Source organism: Girardinichthys multiradiatus, chromosome 18 (assembly GCF_021462225.1).
Source record: "Girardinichthys multiradiatus isolate DD_20200921_A chromosome 18, DD_fGirMul_XY1, whole genome shotgun sequence".
NCBI classification, from domain to species: Eukaryota; Metazoa; Chordata; class Actinopteri; order Cyprinodontiformes; family Goodeidae; genus Girardinichthys; species Girardinichthys multiradiatus.
This window is the reverse complement of record NC_061810.1, coordinates 31,955,270-31,975,044: the sequence shown is the minus strand read 5'-3', so window position 1 is coordinate 31,975,044 and position 19,775 is coordinate 31,955,270. Positions and strand designations below refer to the sequence as shown.

The following is a 19,775-nucleotide window of genomic DNA, read 5'->3' as shown; positions in this document are numbered from 1 at the left end:
GCCGTTTCCCTTGACTAACAGCGAGTTTCATCTCTTGCACATGATGAATGGTAACAATTTGCCCGTGGATAATAACTTTGTGATGGAATGAACCTCTTTACTCACTATGTGCCCAGAGTATTTGGTCTTGCCTGAAAGGGTTATCAATTCTAATAGAAGCGTCCTACTGCATGGGGGGTGGGGACCATTAGAGGGCTTTAAAGCCACTGGGGGGTTTAGGTCTGATGTCCCTTTTGGGGCAGAAAACAAAGGTCATGGTCTCCGGTTGAGTCTAACAAGATAAACAAACTTTAGCTTGGTGATAAAATTGATAGCAGTAAAATGGTCAAATTCTTATCCAGAAATGTATAATAAAATCAATCAATACAACTCAGTCATATGAACAGCTTCAGATTCAGTTACACACATTTGGGGGTTTTTTTGTTTCTTTTGCAGCACTAGTGGATATTATTTTTTCTAATTTTTTCAACAGTATGCTGACAGGAAAGGGGTGGAGAGAGGGGAAAGACATGCAGCAAAGGTCGCTTGGGCCAGAAGTTGAACCCACAATAGCTGCGTCGAGGACTGAAGCCTCTGAATATGGGTCGTGCTTTTTAACCCTGCGCCACCACCATGCCACACACACATTCAAATTTGAACCTTGTTATTATACAGTGCAGTCAAATCCCTTATTTCAAGCAAGGATGTGGTAACAGTGGATAGGAACGACTTAATGTACAACTCCTCTTCTTGACTTTACACTACGCACAATGCTCAAATCTGGCACTTAAATCTAATGTTATTCATCTTTTGTCTTCCACTTATCTGAGATTAGGTTATGGGGTAAAGGGTTCAGGAGGGAAACCCAAATATCAATCTGCTCTGAAGGTATGTAGATATGTAGTTCCACCAGCCAATTCTGGGTCTTCTCCCAGGGGGACGGGCCTTGAACACAACGAAAGGGAGACGGTGTGGGAAGTGTCATGATTAAATGCCTGAACCAGCTAAACTGACTCCTTACGATGCATAGGAGCGTCAGCTCTGCTCTGGGCCTCCACCCTAATAACAGATCCACTAAAAGATTGAAGCAGTCATTTACTACCCATCAATATGCTAAATTTTGAGTAAATATAAATATTAACTAATGGTGCTAAGGAGTGTATGACTGCATTACCTTTTTTATGTGTTCAGATTATTTACAGGTAAGAAATGAAGAACGAAACTGTTGAAACATCACATTTAATGTGGGTTTTCCTGCAAGCAGACATTTTAGAAACTTATTTTATAAGCTTTTTATTTTTATTTTAATCTCAACATTGTTTTGGATGTTATGCTGAAAAATCAAAGCATTTTTATTCTATGTTAGATTATTAAATTAGTTGATAAATATATGGATATAAGATATTGTATGAGGAGACTTCTTTGAAATGTAATTGCAGATCCCTGATTCAAAGTAGCATCTAATTAATATTATATTAGCAGAAATTAGTATGAGAATAGTTAAGTTAAACATTGCTTTGGTCTTTTTCTGCTTTTTTTGAACTACTACTTTACACATTACTTGTTCAAAAATATGCAAATTCTTTAAAAATGCACTTTGCAAGTAGAAATTTTTGTTTATTCTTTTTTAATTCATCCTCATTTTAAACATGATAGTCCTTTTGTTCTGGCTCCCTAATATATTCTCCACTCACACATGTTTATGAACCATTCTCTTTGCCCTTGGGCCACACTTAACCTTGTACACTGTGCTAATTATATCTGGAAAGGGGCCCATTCACATAATCATTAATTTCATTGGGTGTTGAAATTGAGCTAGGCATTCCTTGAATGTGCCACATTTTCTGTAAAAGATTGGTTCTGGAAAGCTGGTGATCCTGGGGAGTTCACCAACATTACAGTGTGGTTCCTCATCTATCGCTGAACCTCGCACGTCTGTCTTCATTACACCAGATGACCTGAAGTTAATCTTGTTGCCGCTCTGGTGTTTTCCTTTTTTCTTTTTCCCTAGAGTGAATTCTTCGCTCTGTCTCTTAATCTGCAAAAGAAAAGTCAAAACGAAACCACAAACATTTGGATCTTGGTGTTCTTTTGTTTAAAGTAGTGTTGAGAGACATAAATATATGAAATAGCAAAATTCAAGCGATGAAAGTGTTGTGTATCATTTGCAGCCGTCTGTGATAATAGAATCATGATGGTGACCATACAGCCACTGAACATTTGGGATCCTTAACACACATGAAATTTATTGTTGTTTTTTGTTTGTTTTTTTTGGTTTTGTTTTTACTTTATTGGGAAACCATATGGTTCATAACCATATGGCTGCCAGTGACCACTTTTGATAAATTGCATTTTTTGGTTGCCTTTTTTTTATCACAGCAGTATAGAGGAATGTTATATAAAATGCATAAAATAATGCATTGGTCTATCAAATAGTTTTCTCTCTTTGGTTTTCATTTTTACTGGGCCACGGAGCCGGTTCTAAGAATAGTTCCTTTGCAAGATGAGAGCTTGTTAGTTCTCTTGAACTATTGAGACAGAAATTTGTCAATAAATCTGTGTGTGAAAGTGTATATTTGTTTAACATATTTTCGAAAGATTTAAAGAGGCATTGGAACTTCTATCTTCTACAGATTCCCCTGACATTTACTATCTCACAATAAGAGACTGTTAGTACAGCTTAAAATGAAAGAAAAGACCACTTGTCCTCAGAATGTCAATAAAAAGGATGTGTTCTAAGTAGTGTGGCTGTGCAACAGAAACCAGTTGCTTCATCTTTGAATAGCATTGTCGCTGATTACTGGTATTTATTATAATTACCTCCGACTCATGACCCCAGTGCAGGATTTTAACACGAGTTTAATGGTGTTTTATTGAATCAGTATGTTCATGACCTTCCTCCTCACCGCTTCAAATAAATCCTTTCTGAGAATAAATAGGATGAAAAAGGAAATCTTTAACCATGAAAAACTGATCTGTCTGCAGTGTCTGTGTTTTGTTAGTCATTATGGTTAAGTGACTTTAAAACATGCAGTTAACAGTTGGCTTTTACAAAGAAAAACATACTGGAGCATACAGGTCCTTCTCAAAATATTAGCATATTGTGATAAAGTTCATTATTTTCCATAATGTCATGATGAAAATTTAACATTCATATATTTTAGATTCATTGCACACTAACTGAAATATTTAAGGTATTTTATTGTCTTAATACGGATGATTTTGGCATACAGCTCATGAAAACCCAAAATTTATTTCTCACAAAATTAGCATATCATTAAAAGGGTCTCTAAACGAGCTATGAACCTAATCATCTGAATCAACGAGTTAACTCTAAACACCTGCAAAAGATTCCTGAGGCCTTTAAAACTCCCAGCCTGGTTCATCACTCAAAACCCCAATCATGGGTAAGACTGCTGCCCTGACTGCTGTCCAGAAGGCCACTATTGACACCCTCAAGCAAGAAGGTAAGACACAGAAAGAAATTTCTGAAAGAATAGGCTGTTCCCTGAGTGCTGTATCAAGGCACCTCAGTGGGAAGTCTGTGGGAAGGAAAATGTGTGGCAGAAAACGCTGCACAACGAGAAGAGGTGACCGGACCCTGAGGAAGATTGTGGAGAAGGGCCGATTCCAGACCTTGGGGGACCTGCGGAAGCAGTGGACTGAGTCTGGAGTAGAAACATCCAGAGCCACCGTGCACAGGCGTGTGCAGGAAATGGGCTACAGGTGCTGCATTCCCCAGGTCAAGCCACTTTTGAACCAGAAACATCGGCAGAAGCGCCTGACCTGGGCTACAGAGAAGCAGCACTGGACTGTTGCTCAGTGGTCCAAAGTACTTTTTTCGGATGAAAGCAAATTCTGCATGTCATTCGGAAATCAAGGTGCCAGAGTCTGGAGGAAGACTGGGGAGAAGGAAATGCCAAAATGCCAGAAGTCCAGTGTCAAGTACCCACAGTCAGTGATGGTCTGGGGTGCCGTGTCAGCTGCTGGTGTTGGTCCACTGTGTTTTATCAAGGGCAGGGTCAATGCAGCTAGCTATCAGGAGATTTTGGAGCACTTCATGCTTCCATCTGCTGAAAAGCTTTATGAAGATGAAGATTTCATTTTTCAGCACGACCTGGCACCTGCTCACAGTGCCAAAACCACTGGTAAATGGTTTACTGACCATGGTATCACTGTGCTCAATTGGCCTGCCAACTCTCCTGACCTGAACCCCGTAGAGAATCTGTGGGATATTGTGAAGAGAACGTTAAGAGACTCAAGACCCAACACTCTGGATGAGCTAAAGGCCGCTATTGAAGCATCCTGGGCCTCCATAAGACCTCAGCAGTGCCACAGGCTGATTGCCTCCATGCCACGCCGCATTGAAACAGTAATTTCTGCCAAAGGATTCCCGACCAAGTATTGAGTGCATAACTGTACATGATTATTTGAAGGTTGATGTTTTTTGTATTAAAAACACTTTTCTTTTATTGGTCGGATGAAATATGCTAATTTTGTGAGATAGGAATTTTGGGTTTTCATGAGCTGTGTGCCAAAATCATCCGTATTAAGACAATAAAAGACCTTAAATATTTCATTTAGTGTGCAATGAATCTAAAATATATGAATGTTAAATTTTCATCATGACATTATGAAAAATAATGAACTTTATCACAATATGCTAATATTTTGAGAAGGACCTGTATTTTGTGTTTGTGTCAGCTGCAGACACTAAGTGATCAAGTTACTGATCTGTATTTATTTATTTATTTATTTATAGGATCAAATACAATTTGTTTGGCTTGCTCACCTCAGGTCTCACACCTGAACTGCAAATGTGTTTTCTGAATAATCTGACAAAAGATCTGTGAACAAAGTGCACTAATAAGAACTGTTAAAACCAATACTATTGGTGTAGATTTTAATTAATATTTCTGAGAAGCAATTACCTAATATAAATGGGCTAAAGCACACTTAAGTAAATTTATTGAATTCCAACAAGTTTTTAAATGCACTTATCAAAATCATAAATTGTAATGGATTTTTGATATTATTTTACAAAAATTTATTTAATTACTCAAATTATGTTTTAACCACTCATGTTTTATTTTGACTTAAACTTAAGACACCACATGCAATAATTATCAGTTTATATTTTATTAATTAAATAAATGTACAAAACATCTGCAATCAGTTCAGTTTATAACCAATAGTATAATGGGACATGTGCAGAATTTTTAAGCCAGAATCATCTTCCTAAATGTACACATTTAAAAAGGACAAGCTTAAATCGATCAATTCCAAATATACCTATTTAGTAAAGATGTGGTTTCACAGCTACTCTCATTAGTGCACACAAATAGGTTTTATGAATATAAAAGGATAAGGTCTGTCGCATAGATCCTTCTGTTTGGTCCTTCGTGGCAGTGGAATCATGACTATCGAGCACCTTCATTGTTTCTGTCATAAAGTTACCTGGTCTTCCCTGTAGGAAAAAAACAAAAAATAACATTCTGTGTGTGATTTGGGAAAAAAATGTGTTAAACATTTTTAATCCATGGAAGTCAGCATATTTTTCCCCTTGACAGCTAAGATGTCATTCACTGGCATTGACTTGATACAAAACTAAATTCTCACTCCAACACAAAACCTGTCTCATTCACAAGTACTATGACAGCTTCTAACCTTTACTAAGCTGATATACATTCACTGTTTCCTTTATTAAGAACACTTTTTTAATTGCTAATAGTACAAATAGCAATGCACCTAACCACGTGCAACAACTCATCTAGAGATGACAGCATCTAGACATGGTGAACAAGACCTATTGAGGTTTAAACCAAGCCTAAGAATGGGGAAAAAAAGTGACTTTGAACATGACATGGTTTTTATTGCCAGTGGGCTCGCCTGAGTATTTTTTGAAACTCCTGACCTGTGTGTGTGTGTGTGTGTGTGTGTGTGTGTGTGTGTGTGTGTGTGTGTGTGTGTGTGTGTGTGTGTGTGTGAATGGTATGTATGCTATTTATGGTATGTATGTTATGTATGTACAGGGGTTGGACAATTAAACTGAAACACCAGTCATTTTAGAGTGGGAGGTTTCATGGCTAAATTGGACCAGCCTGGTAGCCAGTCTTCATTGATTGCACATTGCACCAGTGAGAGCAGAGTGTGAAGGTTCAATTAGCAGGGTAAGAGCACAGTTTTGCTCAAAATATTGAAATGCACACAACATTATGGGTGACATACCAGAGTTCAAAAGAGGACAAATTGTTGGTGCACGTCTTGCTGGCGCATCTGTGACCAAGACAGCAAGTCTTTGTGATGTATCAAGAGCCACGGTATCCAGGGTAATGTCAGCATACCACCAAGAAGGACGAACCACATCCAACAGGATTAACTGTGGACGCAAGAGGAAGCTGTCTGAAAGGGATGTTCGGGTGCTAACCCGGATTGTATCCAAAAAACATAAAACCACGGCTGCCCAAATCACGGCAGAATTAAATATGCACCTCAACTCTCCTGTTTCCACCAGAACTGTCCGTCGGGAGCTCCACAGGGTCAATATACACAGCCGGGCTGCTATAGCCAAACCTTTGGTCACTCATGCCAATGCCAAACATTATCTGATGAGTCCACCTTTACTGTTTTCCCCACATCCAGGAGAGTTACGGTGTGGAGAAGCCACAAAGAAGCATACCACCCAGACTGTTGCATGCCCAGATTGAAGCATGGTGGTGGATCAGTGATGGTTTGGGCTGCCATATCATGGCATTCCCTTGGCCCAATACTTGTGCTAGATGGGCGCGTCACTGCCAAGGACTACCGAACCATTCTTGAGGACCATGTGGATCCAATGGTTCAAACATTGTATCCTGAAGGCGGTGCCGTGTATCAGGATGACAATGCACCAATACACACAGCAAGACTGGTGAAAGATTGGTTTGATGAACATGAAAGTGAAGTTGAACATCTCCCATGGCCTGCACAGTCACCAGATCTAAATATTATTGATCCACTTTGGGGTGTTTTGGAGGAGCGAGTCAGGAAACGTTTTCCTCCACCAGTATCACGTAGTGACCTGCCCACTATCCTGCAAGAAGAATGGCTTAAAATCCCTCTGACCACTGTGCAGGACTTGTATATGTCCTTCCCAAGACGAATTGACGTTGTATTGGCCGCAAAAGGAAGCCCTACACCATACTAATAAATTATTGTGGTCTAAAACCAGGTGTTTCAGTTTCATTGTCCAACCCCTGTATGTACGTACTTACATGTTTATAAAGAATGGCCCAAAACATAGAAAAAAATGCCTTGTTGATGTCAGAGGGCAGGAGAGAATTGGCAAACAGGTTTGAGACAATATAAAAACAAGAGTACCTCACATAATCACTGGTTACAATCGAGGTGTGCAGAATAGCATTTCTGAACAAATCTAACCTAGAAGCAGATGGGCTGTAGCAGAGGAAGTGCCCTCTCCTGTAAGCTGTGAACTGGGCTATAATTGCACAATAGTACCAAAATTAGGCAACAGATATGGAAAACAAAATGTTGCCTGAGCTGATAAGTACTGATTTTAGTTGTGATATTCAGATGGCAGGGTCAGAGTTTAGAGTAAACAACAAGAAAACATGGATCCATCCTGCCTCACATTAAAGGATCTCACAGGTGGTGGTGGTGTAATGGTGTGGGGAATACTTTTCTGGCACACTTTAGACTCCTTACTTTGTGCCATCTGAGCATTTTTTAAATCTCTGCATGAGTATTGCTACTGACCATGTTCATGCCTTTAGTTCATCCCACAGTGTACTCATCTTCTGATGGCTACTTCTCGCAGAATAAGGCCCCATATAGCAAAGCTCAAATTATCCAGAACTGGTTTCTTGAACATAACAATGATTTCTCTTTACTCTAGTGGCCTCCACAGTCACCAGATCGTTATCAAATAAAGCACATTGAGGATGTGGTGGAACAGGAGATTTGCATCATAGATGTGCATCTGACAAACACAGCTTCTATCTGATGCTATCCTGCATGAACGATTGGACCAAAATACCGGAGGGATGTTTCTGACAGCGTGTTGAATGTATGCCATGAAGTACTAAGGCAGTTCTGAAAGCAAAATGAGTCTAACATGGTACTAACAAGTTGTACCGAATAAAATGGCCAATGGGTGTATTTATTCATAACGCAACCCATTTAACAAATATCAGCATTAACACCCTTTGTTAAACATGTAGTTTAATAAAAATCAATTTGTTAATTATAACAAAGTATTTAATTTACCTGTTACATTTGCAAACTGATATGCAAGATTACAATTTTAATCATTGTAATAATGTAGATTTATCACCCTCCAAAAGGCTTTTTTATACTTTTCTGCAGCAAATAGATAAGTATCTGCAGGAAATAGAATGTACAGCCCCTCATCTGGAATTGATATGAGCCTTGTGAGTTGTAGTTTTTCCTGTGTTCTTTCTAACAATACTATATAGTTGGCAATAAAATATATCAAACATTTTGGCAGTTCTGTTATCACAGTTTTTTTTAATTATGTTTGCCAGCTTTATTTTTCAATTGTAAATAAAACACTGTGCAGATGAGTGTTAGATCTAGCATGTCACAAGCCTCAACAAGGCCTCCTAGAGGAAAGATGTGCTTAAAATGTCCATTTGAAAAAGGCTAGATAAAAGACAATAGCTTTCTTACACATTTATCCTGCTGCACTTCGCAAGTCTGAAAACCTTCATAAATAATGGTGCTCTGTTTCCTGTAGGTTATCAGTGCTGGAAAATTAGCTTTTAAAATGCGGTTTGAAATCCATTTGGCTGATTGATGGGTGATGGGACTAATAAATTTTGCCAGTTTCTAGCAGGTCAACGCAAAGCAATTCTTTATGGTTGTCATGAAGCCAGACACATTCAATGTGTGAAATAAGGATGTCAAGCCAAGTCTGATGAAAGGATTTCATTGGGTGGACAATTTGTTACATAGAGAATTCAGGCAATTATCTTTGCATTAATAATTCTGAAACAGGATTTGTCTTTTATTACTTAAACTGTAAATTCAGCTCCCAAAATAAAAACAACATTAAATAGTGTTACTGTGTATTGATGCATAAATGTGTGACTGCTTTGTGCAAGTAGATCAATGTGACTTGTAGTGTAAAACAGCTCTAAGTGTCCAGTGTAACTATAACACCAGAAGTTCAATCCAGACCATTGAACATGTAACTTGGATCACAGCTTTAAAACCATGGATCAAAAATACCACTCGTCTTACTCAATGTTTTTTATTGTACATTGTTTTTAGGCACCTCTATTTAAACCATAATGAGCAACCTTAAGCGAACCAGTTGGAAACAAATGCATTTATAACAGTTAACACTTTATTAGGAAAATCTTCAAAGAAAGGATTTATCCCCCACTGGCATCTGTGCTCTCTACTTCCTCGAAGAATTAGGAGGACATAATCTTCCGCAATAATCACCCAGTTGCCTCTAGTGGATTTAAATTTTTTACACTGTGTAATCTTGCGTTTACAATATCATTTACGTGGGTGTCTCCTTTCCACCCACTGACATCTGTCTTCTTCTCAGTTAAGCTTTGAGGGAGATTGGCAGGGGACAAGCTCAAGGCATTCAGTGTTACTTTGCATATACCAGCTCATGATACTTTGTGAATACAACAACCACAGTTGCTTGGACACGCACACAACTCGTACTAGTTTTTGATTGATATTTAACTGAAACTGAGCCCTTGTTGCTGTCAGGGCTCGGCTAATTCTCCAGAGCCTTTTGATTTCTGACACTGGTGGATATTATACTCATGGAACAAGGAGGCAGTATTTTGTGATGTGATCCCCTCTAACACTTTAATCTGTTTAGACTGATTCAGAAATGTGTGGTTGAGAAAGGGTTGCAAAAACCGAACAAATACAAGGCTGCCTGTCAAGGTCTTACAGCAACTGGCACATGTTGAGAAATCACCTTTTGGATTTAACAACATACTTTTCCTGATACAAGGGTGTTTTTTTTAGCTTTGGATTTCCTGTATATAGCTGTCATATAACAGGGTTTTCTTTATTTTGGTCGGTAAAACAAAGAGAAACATCAAAAATTCAATTTCATTCCAGCTATTACAGTTCTGGTATGTGCAATAGTTAATGTGTTTGACAAAATTCATCAGAATGTTGCCCAGTCTCTTTGCATAATAATAAAAATGAGTCAAAAAAAATGCAGCTTCATTTTCTGTGAAGATGGCATAAAGGTTTGGATACAGCCACAGCTAGATCAGATTTGGAAAACCCTGTACTTAGAAGCCTAATGCTTGTCCCCATGCTTAATGGTTTGCATTAGCTGCAAGCCATAAAATTATCCCTAGGTCCTCATTTATGTTAGAATAATCATTTACAAAGATGGTTACCACATGCTGGAACTGTTTTCTTCTCTTTTTTTCTTTATGGCTTTAATTCGCTGTTATTAATAATGAATAAAAATGCAATTTTCAATTGGGTTGCTCCAGGGCCCTGGGAATCATTTCAATGAATATTTCAGCACATTATTTTAATCATGGCGCTACATATGCAACTGGGGGAGGGTTTGTTTTATAGGCTCATGCTTCAACCACCTCAAGACCCTGATCATTAAACTCCACGCTGTCTGCGTTGAGGTTCCTACCATTGATTTACAAGACTTGTTAAAAAACATTGTAAAAAAAAAGACACCAAGCTGTGCCATTTATATTTGTAATTTGAAACCGTATTTGTAAATGGGTTGCCTAAGATTTATGTGTGCCGTGTTTGCTGCTGCTCCCCACTGTTATGCTATTGGCTTTTGTAGAGCTAATATTACCTAGACCTCTAGAGAGCTTGGAAGCGTTCAGCCTAATAAAGTCCACTATATCTGATTTTTCCTTCCTAGATGTTTTTCGTGATTTGAACTTGGCTGCTCTAATCAGGCCATCACTGAGGAGTGTGCACTCTGTCTAATCTGCCCGTCTTCTTGTTTCTGTCATAGTCAGCTGCACGACTTCTGGCGTCTCGATTACTGGGAAGATGATCTGCGGCGAAGGAGAAGATTTGTCAGAAACCCATTTGGCTCCACCCACTTAGATGTAGCATGCAAGTCCCTGCAAGAGTATGGTAAGCGCTTAATTGATTTGTGAAAAATATTAATCAAATTGCAAATCTTAGTTTGTTCATGACGTTCAGCATACTGTGATGTAGTTGTTGAAATGCATGGATATCAAATATAAAACAGAACACCTCTCTGCTCGTACTGTTTTCTTCTTGACTGCAACTTTTGTATTGTTTAGTTTTGCATTGAGTCACTGCTGTATAGAGCCTTACAGCCCAGGCTTTCGTAATAAGGCTTCCCTGTCAAACTAAAAGGCCTTCTGCATGTAACTAAACAGCAGAGTAAATGTTTTAGAAATTTAAATGTATTTTTTATGGCAAATTTAATAGAAGAAACACAATTCACAATGGCATCAGTTGCCTTTAATCATAGCCCTGAAGAGATTTTGAATCTTAAAGTCCTCTCTTACAAGATGGGCCACTTGAGCAGACAGTCACTTTAGTTCATTTGTCTTATTGTTACTTTCAGCTTGTTCTTTACTATATTGAGATCTGCCTGTACATCATTGCCGCTCTATAGAGGAACATCTGGCAGTTCTTGTAGCAGCAGGTGATCCTACATTTAAGATACATGCAATAATTGCAGCTTCTGCATCTGATTTTGATTTCTTGTTCATTTTTTGTATTGTTTTTTTATATTTTTCAAGCTACAATCTATTGTTTCAAATGATTTCTCTGTTACAAGCCCTAACTTAAAAAAACTATTTTGTCATGCATAGAGAAAAAATTTTAAATTATCCGCCTTTCGGTATTATTTGCCTGAAATGAGAGGAAAATTGTGTTGGATTAATCCCATTTGTCAGTAAATATGTACAGGTCCTTCTCAAAATATTAGCATATTGTGATAAAGTTCATTATTTTCCACAATGTCATGATGAAAATTTAACATTCATACATTTTAGATTCATTGCACACTAACTGAAATATTTCAGGTCTTTTATTGTCTTAATACGGATGATTTTGGCATACAGCTCATGAAAACCCAAAATTCCTATCTCACAAAATTAGCATATCATTAAAAGGGTCTCTAAACGAGCTATGAACCTAATCATCTGAATCAACGAGTTAACTCTAAACACCTGCAAAAAATTCCCGAGGCCTTTAAAACTCCCAGCCTGGTTCATCACTCAAAACCCCAATCATGGGTAAGACTGCAGACCTGACTGCTGTCCAGAAGGCCACTATTGACACCCTCAAGCAAGAGGGTAAGACACAGAAAGAAATTTCTAAAAGAATAGGCTGTTCCCAGAGTGCTGTATCAAGGCACCTCAGTGGGAAGTCTGTGGGAAGGAAAAGGTGTGGCAGAAAACGCTGCACAACGAGAAGAGGTGACCGGACCCTGAGGAAGATTGTGGAGAAGGGCCGTTTCCAGACCTTGGGGGACCTGCGGAAGCAGTGGACTGAGTCTGGAGTAGAAACATCCAGAGCCACCGTGCACAGGCGTGTGCAGGAAATGGGCTACAGGTGCCGCATTCCCCAGGTCAAGCCACTTTTGAACCAGAAACAGCGGCAGAAGCGCCTGACCTGGGCTACAGAGAAGCAGCACTGGACTGTTGCTCAGTGGTCCAAAGTACTTTTTTTGGATGAAAGCAAATTCTGCATGTCATTCGGAAATCAAGGTGCCAGAGTCTGGAGGAAGACTGGGGAGAAGGAAATGCCAAAATGCCAGAAGTCCAGTGTCAAGTACTCACAGTCAGTGATGGTCTGGGGTGCCGTGTCAGCTGCTGGTGTTGGTCCACTGTGTTTTATCAAGGGCAGGGTCAATGCAGCTAGCTATCAGGAGATTGTGGAGCACTTCATGCTTCCATCTGCTGAAAAGCATTATGGAGATGAAGATTTGATTTTTCAGCACGACCTGGCACCTGCTCACAGTGCCAAAACCACTGGTAAATGGTTTACTGACCATGGTATCACTGTGCTCAATTGGCCTGCCAACTTTCCTGACCTGAACCCCATAGAGAATCTGTGGGATATTGTGAAGAGAACGTTGAGAGACTCAAGACCCAACACTCTGGATGAGCTAAAGGCCGTTATCGAAGCATCCTGGGCCTCCATAAGACCTCAGCAGTGCCACAGGCTGATTGCCTCCATGCCACGCCGCATTGAAGCAGTCATTTCTGCCAAAGGATTCCCGACCAAGTATTGAGTGCATAACTGTACATGATTATTTGAAGGGTGACGTTTTTTGTATTAAAAACACTTTTCTTTTATTGGTCGGATGAAATATGCTAATTTTGTGAGATAGGAATTTTGGGTTTTCATGAGCTGTATGCCAAAATCATCCGTATTAAGACAATAAAAGACCTGAAATATTTCAGTTAGTGTGCAATGAATCTAAAATATATGAATGTTAAATTTTCATCATTACATTATGGAAAATAATGAACTTTTTCACAATATGCTAATATTTTGAGAAGGACCTGTATATATCTGTTAAACCTATTAAACATCATCTTAATGGGATCTAACCCTTGAACATTGTCCAGATAGTGATCATATCACAAATAGTCCAAAACATTTACCAATATTTTACCACTAATTAGGTTAGAGTTACAGTGAATTTGAGTCCACATAAATTCAATTCAATTCAGTTTATTTATATAGCGACAATTCACAACACATGTTGTCTCAAGGCACTTCACAAAAGTCAGGTACATACATTCCAATTAATCCTAATCATTGAACAATGCAGTCAGATTCAGTTATTTATTCAAATTGGATTGAAAGTTTTTCTATCTAAGGAAACCCAGCAGATTGCATCGAGTCAGTGACTTGCAGCATTCACTCCTCCTGGATGAGCATGTAGAGACAGTGGACAGTCACTGGTGTTGACTTTGCAGCAATCCCTCATACTGAGCATGCATGTAGCGACAGTGGAGAGGAAAAACTCCCTTTTAACAGGAAGAAACCTCCAACAGAACCAGGCTCAGTGTGAGCGGCCATCTGCCACGACCGACTGGGGGTTTGAGAGAACAGAGCAGAGACACAAAGAGAACAAAGAAGCACTGATCCAGGAGTACTTTCTATGGGAAGGAAAAGTAAATGTTGGTGGACGTAGCTCCTTTAGTCGTTTCATCTAGAAAGGAAGAACAGATCAACTTTGACTCAGTTTTCAAGGATAGAGTCTGAAAGAGAGCACATATAATTAGTTACAGCAAAAGCTCAGTCAATTGCTATGTCTAGGGGACATGAACAGTGACAATCAGCAAACAAAAGCAATGAGATTGGCCGGCTAAGCCAGAGAACGTCCTTTTTTCAACACGACACACCAAAATACAAAGGCAGTGGGCCCGGTGACAATGAAAAGAGGTACCAGAGCACAAACTCTGGGTCAACTTGGGCACCGCAGAATATTTAGTTCTTCTGCACGAACCGTAACGTCACCCTTGGGTGGGTCAAAGCTACACACAATAGAAGCAACAAGTACGGAGGACGAAGACCGTACCTTATAAACTGTCACGATGTGGTTTTGGATCGGATCAAAGTGCAGACAAGAGCTCGGCAGGATCATCTTTGTAATTCAGCGATTTATTTACAAAGTCAAAAAACGTAGCAAAATCACTGCAGGTCTCCCAAGGCAAGACGTGGCAAAAAACAAAGCATAATCATGGATGAGAACGAGGTGTGACGAACACAAGGAACCAGCAACGAACAAAGACACAAAACCAACTTATATACTGTGAGATAACAAAGGCAGATAATCAATGGAACAGGGAACAGGTGAAACAAGTACAAAGGCTGAGGATGGGGAAAGTAACTAATAAACAATAAACAGAAACACAGACCAAGCAAACCTATAGACAAAGATAAATAATCAAATGGGGAATAGGAAAACTAGAATAATCATGACTAAAGTAAACAGAGAAACTAGAGGGGACATAGGAACAACAATAACAACAACCTGAGAACAAACAAAGAACCCATAAAGAAAACCTGAATACAAAAGTAAACAAACCTAACCACACTGAACTGGAAAGGAAACAGAAAATAAACTAGTAAACAAGAAGAGTGCAAAGGAACCAATAATAACACAATTAACCACAAAGATACTAAAGAGAAATAAAACTAGAGAATCCAGGGAAGACCAAGAACTATAATAATTACAATAATAATAATAAACCATACCAAGTAATAAGAAGACAATCATAAAATAACTTAATGAGGGAGGAGAACAACAAAACACCAGGAGGCAGTAGAGGGAGCAAAACAAACTAATAAACTTAATAGAAACAACTAGACAAAATAAACCATCACAAGAAACCATAAAACAAAGTCCAAAATGTCACTCCGTGACATAAACATTATTTTACCCTCATGGATGCTGAACATATGCAAATAAAAACATTATACAAATCATTACCATCTCCTTTTCCGTATTACACCGTAGTGGGGAGTGGTGGCCTAGTGGTTAGAACAGAAGGTTTGTGTTCCAGAGGGGACACAAGGGGCCTGGTTTGTATCCCACAGATTACCACTCTGGGTCACTGAGCAGGACCCTTAGCCCCAGAATGCTTCCCGGGCACCGCACAATGGCAGCCCATTGCTCCCTGTAAGGGCTGGGTCAAATGCAGAGGACACATTTTGTTGTAATGTACATGTGCAATGACCAATAAAGATGATTATTTATGGATGCTCTCTTTAGGGAGATCTGACTGCCAATTCAGTACAACAAACTGTTTGGATGCGGAGACACAGCCAGCAATACTGGGGCACGGATGTTAACAACTTTACACAGACCGAGTTTATTCAGAACTTTATTATGTAGAGGGCAACTTTTAATTATATACAGTACAGACCAAAAGTTTGGACACACCTTCTCATTCAAAGAGTTTTCTTTATTTTCATGACTATGAATATTGTAGCTTCACACTGAAGGCATCAAAACTATGAATTAACACATGTGGAATTATATACTGAACAAAAAAGTGTGAAACAACTGAAAATATGTCTTATATTCTAGGTTCTTCAAAGTAGCCACCTTTTGCTTTGATTACTGCTCCGCACACTCTTGGCATTCTGTTGATGAGCTTCAAGAGGTAGTCACCTGAAATGGTTTTCACTTCTCAGGTGTGCCCTGTCAGGTTTAATAAGTGGGATTTCAAGCCTTATAAATGGAGTTGGGACCATCAGTTGTGTTGTGCAGGAGGTGGATACAGTACACAGCTGATAGTCCTACTGAATAGACTGTTAGAATTTGTAGTATGGCAAGAAACAAGATTCATAGTTTTGATGCCTTCAGTATGAAGCTACAATATTCATAGTCATGAAAATAAAGACATCTCTTTGAATGAGAAGGTGTGTCCAAAGGTTTGATCTGTATTGTATGTCAGCACCTCTCCTCTCAACTCCACAGGCAGAAGATTTGATGCAGTCCAGTGTATGGAACTGCAGCAGGGCAGATCATCACATGCTTGGTAACCTTGATAGCATTTTAAAGTCCCCTGTTTGAACGGTTGTATACAAATTTTACAATACAAACTACGTCCAACGTGCAGACAGTTCCTATGAGCCTTTCAATTAGGTTTGAATAAAGTTTTATATCTGTTTATTAATGTAATGGTCCTTCCACTTGGAACAACTTTCAACAGGACCTGAAGCTGTACAGCTTAATTCAACTGACGGATGGAACACATGCTAAAGACAAATGGAGCATCATCACCAGATGCTTGATTTTGATTTTAATGCTTCTTTACTTGTATGTATTGCTTTAATTTTAAATTGTTTTCATTCATTTGTATTCATATTGTATTGACAATTGTTTATTTTTGTTGGGTAAAACAGATCTTCTGAGTCTTTTGAAAAGACAACTGCAAGACTTTTGCATTGCTTTTGGAATCATCAGTAAGTTATTTCTGTTTTTCTACAAAAGAAACAAAGTATTTCTCAATTTTGAAGCTGGATTAATCCATTTTTGGTAAACGACTTGACCAGTTGAATCACACATTTCTTCTTTCTTTAATATGGAAATAATACTTTTGAGACTAAAGTGGTTAAGGGTATTGTTTTTTTTAACTACATGTTGTATTAGTTTGTACCAGATGTCTGAATCAAGTTCAGTGCATTACTTAGAATCACCACAATAAAACAGAATAATGGTTCTCCTATGGGTGATACTTCCCTGACATCATACATACAACTTTTTTAAATGGCAATGGAAAAGCAGCTTCCCATTGTCATTCTAAGCTTTAGAATCATTTTGTATGCACCGTGTGTCTGTGTATTAAAGCCTGTAGGCACTGATAGAATGGTTGAACTCCTTAAACCTTGATACCTTAAACTCTGCCTCATTGTCTATTAGTAGTGCTGACAGCTTAGCTAGCACATTCGCTCTCTGGCCTTTGCCTGTAATAACCTGCTGTGGTACCCCCAGCCTCCGCCCAGAATCGGACTATATTGTTCGGTGATTGGAATTGGGCAAGCATGAAATGGAAGTCACGTTAATATTGATCCAAATGTTTAACGGGGTGTTTTACCTCCTGGTGTCCTTGCTGTCTCATTTCAGGTGAGCGGCTTCTCTTGAAGCTGATTGCACCAGGCGGAAATCTTTATAGATTTTTACTTTAGCAGGCATTGCCTCATGATGTGAAATTAACCTTTTCCAACATTTTAATTAAAGGCATTATACTGTGGCAAATGACATCACAGTATTTTCCAACATACATATCCAGATATTTGAATGTAGGGTTCAAAGTAAACACAGTGGGAAAAATAAGTATTGAACATATAAACTTTTTCTGAGTAAATTTATATCTGATGGGATAATTGAATAAATCCACACCTACAAATAAATTAAATAAATTGTGTAGAACTAAAGTACTGAACACTTGAAACATAGGTGCAAAAAGGCATCGAAAGCCAGAAATTTTTCTGTATCTAGAAAGCAATCCTGCCCAATATCACTGCAAAGTAATATTAGTTTGTTTAGCTCTAATAAATTGCCATAAAAGGGTTTCTCACTACCAATACATCACAAAAAATGTGTCATAAAGAATATAAGCAAATGTATTACTTAAGGCTTTCGCAGCCATATAGTTTTTTTAAACCATGCTAATGGAATTGGCCACTGACGGATTTCTAAACTACTAAATGTTCTAGTTAGCGCCATTGGACCTATTATCTGAAACTGTAAAGCACATAATTGCACAATTACATGATATCTGAAACAATTGTCAAAAAAAAATTTGAAGAGTAGTGATAGAGAGCCAAAGACCACTCAAAGAAACCTTCATAAAAGACTCAGAATTAACTGTTTTTATATGAGAACATGGAGTAATTGACTCAACCACAATGGCCTCTATGTACACTCACCACACAAGACTCCACTGCTCCAAAAACAAGATTAAAGCTCATTTAATGTTTGCTGCCAAATATTTGAAATACAAAACTAGGACAGAATAGTCAGATCAGACCAATATTTGCTGAGACATTTTTGGTAAGAATCTAGAGTACATAGAAGAGGCCCACTGAGCCTCCAAGATTTCCAGACAGTTTGTGTGTAACAATAGGTGAACATGACTATTAAGCAAAGCATAAAACTAGTTTCTTCATGAAGCAAACAACGTGAACCTGTCATTTCAAAGAAAGGCTTTCCCACTAAGTATTTCATAAATTTTAGTCTGCTCAGAACATATTCCCTGTGCCGTTCCAATTTATTGCACACATTTTTTATTGGACTAATTCTTATGATTTCTTTGTATGTGTGGATTACTGGGGTTGTTACCAACATCTGGTGTTGATTTCATGTCAGCAGCCTCATTAGAAATATATTCACTGAGAAACACATAGACATGTTTAATACTTATTTTCACCTCTGTGTATGGCACATTCACTTTGCTAAGAAGAACACATAATATTTAGGCAAAATGTGGGATTATCATACACTATCCTTAGTTTTTATGTAGAGACTGAGACTGTTGCATGACAACAAAGTTGACATGCAAAGTACTTACCATAATATTGGATAACGATTACTCCTAGTGCGTCTGTGCTGTGTAAACCACTCTACATGAAAAGTTGTATTGCTTACTTTATACCAGAAGTATAAAATAGTTTTTTTCCCCTCGTTATTTTCTAGACAGAATAAATAAAATTTAAGAGACAGAGGAAAGAATTGCATCGCCTTCGTGATCCCATAGGACTTTTTTTCTACATGTGTAGTGCTGGATCAGAAAGAGTCTGGAAAAAGTAGGAGAGTTTTTGAACCCTTACATAAAGCACAGGTTATACAAATTTGAGATTTAAGTGTTTTTTTACTGCTTCAAATTTATATCTCTTGTAGGTATTGCTACTTTTTACAAACAATACCAGTTATCTCTTTTCCACTGGCGCATGCATGCTCTATAGTATCACTATCTGCAGATCCCAGTACAGTAAAGAATAAGCTGAATAATTTTCATTTTTGGGTTAACAAAAGTTGCAGCTCAAAAACATTTTGAATATAAATAGGTATAGATGTAAATGACAACATATGAATTCTGCGGACTCAAATTCACTGGAACCTTAACCTAATTTACCTCCTCTAGAAATTAAAGTTAAATAATGTTATGTGTTTCGGACTATTTGTGATATGAATAACATTGACCATTTAATTTATACAATAAAGTTATTGCTAAACCTTGGGACATTGTTTCAAATAGTTATGAACATAAGGTGCAAATAATCTAAACTTTGTAATTAGCTTA

General features: G+C 38.2%; 1 protein-coding gene across 8 annotated transcripts in view; it reads left to right on the top strand.

Annotated features, from left to right (window-relative positions):
- Window positions 1-19,775, top strand: part of nbeab (neurobeachin b) — a 302,755-nt gene that overhangs the window by 186,101 nt on the left and 96,879 nt on the right. For all 8 annotated transcript variants that reach the window (XM_047391759.1, XM_047391756.1, XM_047391755.1 and 5 more), the window contains one exon: window positions 10,976-11,100. In XM_047391759.1, the coding sequence (XP_047247715.1) occupies window positions 10,976-11,100 (125 nt within the window). The remainder of the gene's footprint in view (window positions 1-10,975; window positions 11,101-19,775) is intronic.